Here is a 9,789-nt window from a genome sequence, read left to right on the forward strand (position 1 = left end):
CCATGAGCCACTACAACACCAACCACCACTACAAATCATTTTTATAACTACTAGTGAACATAGATGTTTCACAAATAATTATTTTATTATATTATATTTATACTTTTTATTTTTTTATTTAAATGATATATTTATTATTTTTTAAAATTAAATAAATTAAGCATATTCAAATGTTGAAAAACATACGGTCTTAATCATTTTATGTTTAAATCTAGAAATAATATCTTAATTATTCAAATATACATATGCCTTAATCCTAATGAAAACAAATAAGCCCTTAGTCTTCATGGCTGGAGCCATATTTTGTTCAAGCTATATGCTGTAAATTCACCAAGTAGATGTAGTAATTTTTTTGTTCATCTTTTGGAGGTTTATTTTCACTTAAACCGAACATAAAACATGATTGTAGAATTCTAAGCAAAAGAATACGAGAAATCAAAGATTGTATTGATGATTAAAACTATAGAGTACATGCTCTTTATTTAAGAGTGAATTGTAGAGTCCTAAGCTAGGTATAGTTAGAGTCGTACTACAATAATTATTACTACTATGATAATACTGCAATTTATAAATAATTTAATCCTAGTCGACTTCAGATAGTACAGAAAGTAATAGCCTAGTCGATATAGGAGTCTAGTCCTAGTGTAACTCGAACTTCAGTTGTGCGTTGATTAGACCAGGTTGTATAACTTGTTCCATATATATCTTCAGCTTCGTGTTCCATAAATATCTTCAGCTTTCCTTATCTTCAACAATGACAATATCTTTTTTTTCTTTCCTATTTTACCCAAATTCTTAAAAGTCTAGTTACATGTTGCTATAGGAATTAATGATGATTGATGTACGTAGCCATCCCAATTTACTATGTACAATTAAAACATTTACCTACATACTTGTCTATATAACACATGATAAAGGTTGTAGGTAGAAATTGCTAAACCATACACTTTCAAATGTACTGTCTGAAAGGGACCACTCCATTATTTGTCAAACCAATTGCATCAATAGACACATTCTTCTCAATTATAAAAGCATAGTTCTCACTACAACTAATTAAAGCCAAAAAAAAATAAAATGGAAGAAAAAGGAATTTTAAGCATCAATATGAAGAGGTTCCTTTTGATTATAAATTCTTTGTTATTGTCCGTTGGTACTTGTGGTGGTCCTCTAATGATGCGTTTATATTTTGTCGAAGGTGGTTTAAGAATTTGGTTTAATAGTTGGTTACAAACCGGTGGATGGCCACTTACCCTTATACCTCTAGCCATCCTATACTTTTATCGACGAAAAACCGAGGGCCCTGACACCAAATTTTACTTTATAACGCCTCGGATTTTTTTTGCATCATTCGGTATTGGCGTTTTCACGGGACTTGACGCTTACCTCTATTCGTGGGGTGGGTCAAAACTCCCCGTGTCAACTTCTTCACTTATTATCGCTGCTCAACTTGCGTTCACGGCGATAGGCGCTTACTTCATAGTGAAGCTAAAATTCACGTCATATTCGATTAATGCGGTGGTTTTGTTGACATTTGCCGCGGTTTTATTGGGTATTCGATCGAACGGTGATCGACCGGAGGGTGTGACTAGTAAAGACTATATTATTGGTTTTATTTTGACATTTTTGGCTGCGGCTTTGTATGGACTTATTTTGCCTTGTGTTGAGTTGATTTATTTGAAGGCAAAACAATCTATTACTGCAACGTTGGTATTGGAGATTCAAATGGTCATGTGTTTTGCTTCTACTGCTTTTTGTACCATAGGAATGATTGCTAATAAAGACTTTCAGGTATCTTTTTTAACCCATCTTAAATAGAGATCGATTCAGAATTTATAATTTATATGGTCTAAAGTTCATTTTTGTATAGTTAAAGGAAGTTGCGTTGTTATATGTACATATTTAGTCGACTTGATCTTATAAATAAATGTGTAGGGTTTGGATTAGGGTTGATATGAGGGCGTGGAGATTGCGGATTTTAAGGTACAAGGTTAATAGGTAGTGGAGTGTTCTCTTGCTTCTCAAAAGGGTTTAGGCTTAATATTGTCTGTCATAGCTTTATTCTTGTAGTGCCTTGGTTTGGCTTTCTACCACCATCTATTTTTACGATGTTTCGGTTATTGTAATATTTTTTTATTGTTACTATTTTCCTAGTAGTTACTATATTTTCCACTGTCATTTTTTCTTTTCATTCTTACTCTGATTATTGTGCTCTAGTCGAGGGTATTCCGGAAACATCTTTATCTCCACAAGATAGTCATAAGGTCTATGTACACTCTATACCCTCCCAAACTTTACTTGTGAGATTTCACTAAAATATGTTATTACTGTTGTCGAGTTTGGACTAGGATTTTGTTGAAACTCGTACTTTTCATGGTAGCTCCACCCCCGAATCTAGATATACCCTCAACTCATATGGATATATCCATCACATCTTAATTGCATTCTCTATATTCTCTTCATTTAATTCATTTAACATGTTATGTCATGTTTGCTATCTCTATTAATTCTAGATACTAATTATTTTTGCAGGCAATATCAAGGGAGGCAAAACAATTTAACCTAGGAGAAGCTAGTTATTATATAGTTGTAATATGGAGTGCCATAATTTGGCAATGTTTCTTTGTTGGTGCTGTTGGAGTTATTTACCTCTCTTCTGCTTTAATGTCTGGCGTCATGATCGCAGCTTTACTCCCAGTAACTGAGATATTAGGTGTAATTTTCTTTAGTGAAAAATTCTCAGGTGAAAAGGGACTTTCTCTTTTCCTTTCTCTTTGGGGTTTTGTCTCATATTTCTATGGAGAGTTTAAACAAAGAAAGAAAGTTGAGAAGATGAAAAATCAAGAAAATGAGATGACGACAACAACAACAACGCAAACCCAATCTGTTTGACGTACTATTCATGGTTTGTTATCTGTTTTATTGTATCGTATTGTGACAAAGTTGGTGTGATCGCCCTTGATTACTTGGTATTATTTAATAAGTAAACATTTTTATCCTTGTACCCTACTTTGAAAAAAAAATATATCCTGCTAAAACAATACTTTTATCTTTGTCATATTGTAATTTTTTTCTTTTAGATTGCTAATATGTCACATTACGATACTATACCATATGAAACGATACGTAAGAACGAATATTCAAATAAAAAATCATGGACGTCGTTTTCCTTCATTTTTTTTGGCACTCTTGCTGTTGCTTTTAAATCTACAGTAATATAGTTGAAAATTTTCCATTGTTCCAGTAAATGCTTTTTTTATATGACTAATTGTGGAAAATTTGCAATAATGTACTTAATTTAACGCTTACTATTCATGACACCACAATTGAATAGCATAATTTAAAGAAAGACTTTCTTGGACACCTCTATTTCTTATCTAAAAGATTTTTGCCGCTAGTGAAAGCTACTTCTAATTTCTATTTTATGTGTGTAAAAGGGTCAAAATTATTTTTGAACTATTCGAAATAGCTCAAATATATTATTTAATTATTTTTGGGATCAAATATACACTCGTCGTTATCAAAAGAGACCACAAATATCCTTTCACTTAACGATTTATTTAACTATTTTTTAATTATTAATTATTAAAAAAAGTGGATGGAGTTGTGGAGGGAGGGGGTATGTGGTGGGATACGAAATTTAGAAAAAAAAACTAAAATTATAAAATTAAAAAAAGGGTTCAAAAATACCCATGAACTAAAGAGGAAGAGGGAAAGACCCTGACGTGGCCGTCCATGTGAATATTTTTTCCATGTGGCACTGTCACGTCAGCTTTAACGGCCAACTATTAAGTGGAAGAGTATATGTGGTCTCTTTTGGTAACGGCAAGAATATATTTAATCCCAAAAATATTTGAAAAATATATAGTTCGAAGGTAATTTTGATCCTTTTTCGTGTTTAGTAAAATAAAGTAAAAAATAAATCTTTTTTATTTGACCGATTCTTTTCTTCAAATAAAATGGTTTTGAATTTCTATAAAATCGAGTTACGTTACTTCTAATTTGGTTGCATCCACATAAAATAAGGTAATTCTAACCGGTTAGAGTCTTTGTTAAGGAAGGATTAGTGAGGCACAAATATTGTCTTCACACTTTTTAATGAATTTTGTGAAGTAATTTCTCTCGTATTTTTTCTTTTTTTATACAATGATTTGCTCATCTTTGTCCATTTGTAAGGCAATTTAATAGCTCCTTTCCTATTTAAAGTTGATTATTTATTGGGCAGTTTTATCCCAGTAATTTGTGAACCGGGCTAAGAACTTATTTATTTATTAATTGAATTTATTTTGATCGGTTCAAATTAAATTCAATTCAATCACTTAATACCCTGTTACTCCCTAACCCAATAGGCAGTTGTCGTAACCCCTTTATTGCTTGTTGATTACGCTTCTTCTATTTCAAAATAAGTGTCATTATAGCAAAATAATATTTGACCCAAAATAATTATTGCTTTCGAAATTCAATTCAAGACAATAATTAGTATGATAATTATTTTTGATTATATTCTTATATTCCACTCTGTCCACTTTTATTTGTCTAATATCTACTATAAGATGTCCCTTTTTACTTGTCCAGTTTAAAAAATCAAGGGATAATTTATCATTTTATACATAATTTACTCTTATTATTAAATACTATTCATCATTTTCCAACATTTAAATGACTAATAACTAATATGAATAGTATAGTTAGATTATCATTTTATTTTTTGCCTCTTAAAGAATGTGACAAATCAAATATCAACAAATAAAAAATAAACAAAGAAAGTCTTATTTTTAATCATGCCCAATATTCAAGAAACAACTGATAAGTAGAGGTAACTGATATTTTGTAATAATTATTATTTAACATAAAAAAAAAATTCAAACAACACTTACTTTCAAATGTTAGGGGCAGTAGGTATTATGCGTATCATTAAAGTTGGGATTCAAAGCACATTTATGGAATAATGGATGAGAAAGGTCAAAGACAGAAAGATGGGTGATAAATGGTTGATATTTAATTCAAGGTAAATATAATCATATGGAAGGAAAAAAAAGAAACAAATCGTGGAGAACATAACACGGATTTAAATGCGCACTAAATATATCGAAAAGAAATAATGATGAAAAAGCTGAAAGACCTTAATTAATTTAACGTAAGGTCAACTTATAGTATTATTATTAAAAAAAAGTCATTCAATTATTTATTTTATAATAACAATATCATTTAACTTTTATTAATTTTCATAAGAAATTTAGTTTGACCGTTTTCCAGTGAAAATTATTTGAAAATTTTTTCTTTAATCTTTCATCCGGTGTTCGAATTCTCCATTAGAGTACTCAATTAAATTTGAATTGCACAGTAGAATTCATGTGAGGGTGCTGCCCCAAGGTTGGAAAAGTTAGTACTATTATATTTAGAAAAGGAATAGTGTTATAAATATAAACTTAATTAACTCGACAATTAATAAAGAAAAGGAGAGTAAGAGAATTTAGAGAGAGTAGAATTGATATTCTTATTTTTGTTTCTGTGTACTCATATGCATAATAGCAGTGGCCTTTTATAGCCACTGCAGGCAGAGTATTAGAAAGTTGAGGGGACATATATGAGGGAAATAAGGGGAAAAGAAAAAGGGAAAGGGACATAAAGAAAGGAAAAAGGAGGTAGTGGAATATCCACTTCCTAATACTCCCCCTTGGATGTCCACGTGTAATGTGCCTCAAAAAAAAAAATTACAAGAAATAATTTACATAGTTATTCTGAACATCATAGATGTTGTGTGCCTCGTTAAAACCTTACTAAAAAAAAATCAGTGGAAAAAAGCCTAATGAAGGAAAAGAGTACACACATCTGATAATACGCCTTGATTGCTGCCTCATTAAAAACCTTACCAGGAAAACCCAGTGGGACAAAACCGTGGTTAAGGAAAAAAGAGTGCAGCGCGTATTTTACTCCCCCTGATGAAAACTTCATTTGATATTTTGGAGACGGCGCATTCCAACCTTATGCCTTAGCTTCTCAAAAGTTGATGTTGGTAATGCCTTTGTGAATAAATCTGCAAGATTATCACTTGAACGAACTTGTTGTACATCAATTTCACCATTCTTCTGAAGATCATGTGTGAAGAATAATTTTGGTGAAATGTGTTTCGTTCTGTCTCCTTTTATGAAGCCACCTTTCAATTGAGCTATGCACGCGACATTGTCTTCGAATATAATTGTGGGTATTTTAACATTATTTTCCAGACCACATCTTTCTTTGATGAACTGTATCATCGATCTCAACCACACACATTCTCTACTTGCTTCATGAATTGCTATTATTTCAGCATGATTTGAAGAAGTAGCAACAATGGACTGTTTTGTAGATCGCCATGATATAGCAGTCCCTCCGTGTGTAAACAGATAACCTGTCTGAGATCGAGCTTTATGTGGGTCTGATAAATAACCTGCATCTGCATAACCAATAAGGTCTGCGTAACCTTTGTTAGTATAAAACAAACCCATATCAATAGTACCCTTCAGGTATCGCAAAATATGTTTGATACCGTTCCAATGCCTTCGCGTTGGGGATGAACTATACCTTGCTAGCAAATTAACAGAAAATGTTATGTCAGGTCTAGTTGCATTAGCAAGATACATAAGTGCACCAATAGCACTGAGATATGGTACTTCAGGACCAAGAATTTCCTCATCCTTTTCTGGAGGTCGAAATTGATCTTTTTCCACTTCAAGTGATCGAACAATCATTGGAGTACTTAATGGATGTGCTTTGTTCATGTAAAATCTTTTTAAGATTTTCTCAGTGTAGGCAAATTGATGGACAAAAACTCCGTCTACTAAATATTCAATTTGTAGACCTAGACAAAGTTTTGTCTTTCCAAGGTCTTTCATTTCAAATTCTTTCTTTAGATATTCAATTGCCTTTTGGACCTCTACAGGGGTTCCAATGAGATTTATGACATCAACATAAACGGCGAGTATAACAAACTCTGATTCCGTTTTCTTAATAAAAACACATGGACAAATAACATCATTAATATAACCTTCATTTATTAAATACTCACTTAGGCGATTATACCACATACGCCCTGATTGTTTCAGACCATATAATGATCTTTGGAGTTTTATTGAGTATACTTCCCGAGACTTTTCACATGCTTCAGGCAATTTTAATCCTTCTGGGATTTTCATGTAAATTTCATTATCAAGTGAACCATAAAGGTAAGCTGTAACCACATCCATTAGGTGTATTTCAAGATTTTTATGTACAGCTAAACTGATGAGATATCGAAATGTTATTCCATCCATAACCGGTGAATATGTTTCTTCATAGTTGACTCCGGGTCTTTGAGAGAATCCTTGTGCAACAAGGCGTGCCTTATATCTTACAATTTCATTTCTCTCATTTCGTTTTCTAACAAAAACCCATTTATAGCCAACTGGTTTTATACCTTCAGGGGTTTGGACTACAGGTCCAAAAACCTCACGTTTAGCAAGTGAGTCTAATTCTGATTGAATTGCCTTTTGCCATTCTGGCCAATCACATCTACGTCGACATTCTTCGACGGATTTAGGCTCAAGACTTTCACTATCTTGCATGAGATTAAGTGCAACATTATATGCAAAAACATTATCAACCGTTATTTTAGATCGATCTAAATTTATCTCATCACCGAAAGAATTTATTGAAAGTTCTTCATTTACTTGAGTCTCGGGTTCACTGATTTCTTCAGGAATATCAGGATTACTCAAATCTTGACCTTCTTCAGGAGGTTCTATTGTAGTATCATCTTTATTATTTCTTACGCTTCTCTTTCTAGGATTTTTATCCTTTGAACCCAACGGTCTACCACGCTTCTGGCGTGTTTGGGATTCAGAAGCTATGATACTTGTAGATGGTCCTTTTGGGACATCAATCCGGATAGGTACATTTACTGCAGGGATATGTGACTTAGTTATCCGTTTCAAATCAGTAAATGCATCTGGCATTTGATTTGCTATTTTCTGCAAGTGGATGATCTTCTGGACCTCTTGTTCATATGTGCGGGTACGTGGATCAAAATGTGAGAGTGATGAAACTTTCCACGCAATTTCTTTTTCTTTTTCGGGTTCCTTTTTCTCTCCCCCTAATGGCGGGAAAATTATTTCATCAAACCGACAATCTGCAAATCGAGCAGTGAATAAGTCTCCAGTCAATGGTTCAAGGTATCTAATTATGGAGGGTGAGTCAAATCCGACATATATACCCAACCTTCGTTGAGGGCCCATTTTTGTACGTTGTGGTGGTGCTACAGGCACGTATACCGCACAACCAAAAATTCTTAAATGGGCTATATTTGGTTCATGACTAAATACTAATTGTGACGGAGAGTATTTATTATAATGTGTCGGTCTTAGACGTACAAGTGCTGCTGCATGTAAAATAGCATGACCCCAAACAGTAATTGACAATTTTGTTTTCATTAGTAGAGGTCTTGCTATCAATTGTAGGCGCTTTATAAATGACTCTGCAAGGCCATTTTGAGTATGAACATGAGCAACAGGATGTTCAATTTTTATCCCAATTGATAAGCAATAATCATTAAATGCTTGGGATGTAAATTCTCCAGCATTATCAAGGCGAATGACCTTAATTGGATAATCTGGGAATTGCGCTCTCAATCTTATTATTTGTGCTAACAACTTCGCAAATGCCAGGTTGCGAGATGATAACAGGCACACATGAGACCATCTAGATGATGCATCTATTAGGACCATAAAATATCTAAACAATCCACTTGGTGGATGAATAGGTCCAAATATATCTCCATGTATACGCTCTAAAAATCCAGGAGATTCGATGCCAACCTTCAGGGTAGATGGCCTGGCAATTAATTTGCCTTGATAACAAGCAGCACATGAAAATTCATCATTTGTAAGAATCTTCTGGTTCTTTAAAGGATGTCCAGTTGAATTTTCATGTTCTTTAAGAATCTTCTGGTTCTTTAAAGGATGTCCAGTTGAATCTTCTGGTTTAAAGGGTTCAAATTTCCATTTTGAGAAGGTGTTAGCACTCAAAATGGCCGCTAACGTGCGGTTATCCGACGATTTGAAAAGCATTTAACTAATTTTGGAAAAATTACTTGTAAGTAGTAAAGATAAATTTATTTATTTGAGCAATAAATCAACTTGAAATATTTGAGATAATTTATCAAGAAAATATACTCTATTAAATGACTAAGTAAATGAATTTTAAATATGTTTAAAGAGAAGTGGTAGATCTAACGTATTTTAACTAAATTATTAATTTAGAGGAAAAAAAAACACTTTAAACTCAATTGATTTGAAAGAACATCAACTAAAAAAAACTTTAAGATAATTTGAAAGAAAATCTCATTTTTTGTTGAAATGTCTAACTAAAAGGAAAATATTTGGACAAAGTCATTTTTAGAGCAAATTAACACAAAAATGATTTCTCTTTTAAGGTGAGTTCGATTAGGTTAAACCAAACTAAATCAACTTCTACACAAATATGAATAAACGTAAATAAATAAATTGTTACAACTCAAATTAAATATAAATGAATAAAGAATGAAAATTTGGTCCAACACTTAGTTTCTGTACGTCTGGGCTAAGTTATTGGGTCACCTGCGTTTTGGACTTTAGGCCCAATTTTACTGTATATATAATGTATATCAATGTATACAACACTATTTTCAAGTATATCGGATTGTATGTACACCGTATACAGCCTATTTTCAGCTCCAGCAACCTGTAAATCAAACATTCCTTTCCATTTTTTATTTTGAAGAGGATGACTCGAAAAAGA

General features: G+C 32.6%; 1 protein-coding gene across 1 annotated transcript; it reads left to right on the forward strand.

The window, feature by feature from the left end:
* Positions 1 to 1,035: 1,035 nt before the first annotated feature.
* LOC129880356 (purine permease 3-like) lies at positions 1,036 to 3,055 on the forward strand. Its single transcript, XM_055954350.1, has 2 exons — positions 1,036 to 1,788; positions 2,530 to 3,055. The coding sequence occupies exons 1-2, from the start codon at positions 1,075 to 1,077 to the stop codon at positions 2,887 to 2,889; spliced, it is 1,074 nt and encodes a 357-aa protein (XP_055810325.1). The 5' UTR covers positions 1,036 to 1,074; the 3' UTR covers positions 2,890 to 3,055.
* The last annotated feature ends 6,734 nt before the right edge of the window (positions 3,056 to 9,789 follow it).

The sequence above is a fragment of the Solanum dulcamara genome, chromosome 1, assembly GCF_947179165.1.
Source record: "Solanum dulcamara chromosome 1, daSolDulc1.2, whole genome shotgun sequence".
NCBI classification, from domain to species: Eukaryota; Viridiplantae; Streptophyta; class Magnoliopsida; order Solanales; family Solanaceae; genus Solanum; species Solanum dulcamara.

What these genes read in the sequence shown, in the direction of transcription:
- LOC129880356 (XM_055954350.1), top strand. Translation starts at nt 1,075, where the DNA reads ATGGAAGAAAAAGGAATTTTAAGCATCAATATGAAGAGGTTCCTTTTG. An exon ending in TTGCTAATAAAGACTTTCAG is followed by an intron (nt 1,789 to 2,529) that starts GTATCTTTTTTA and finishes TTATTTTTGCAG; the next exon opens with GCAATATCAAGGGAGGCAAA.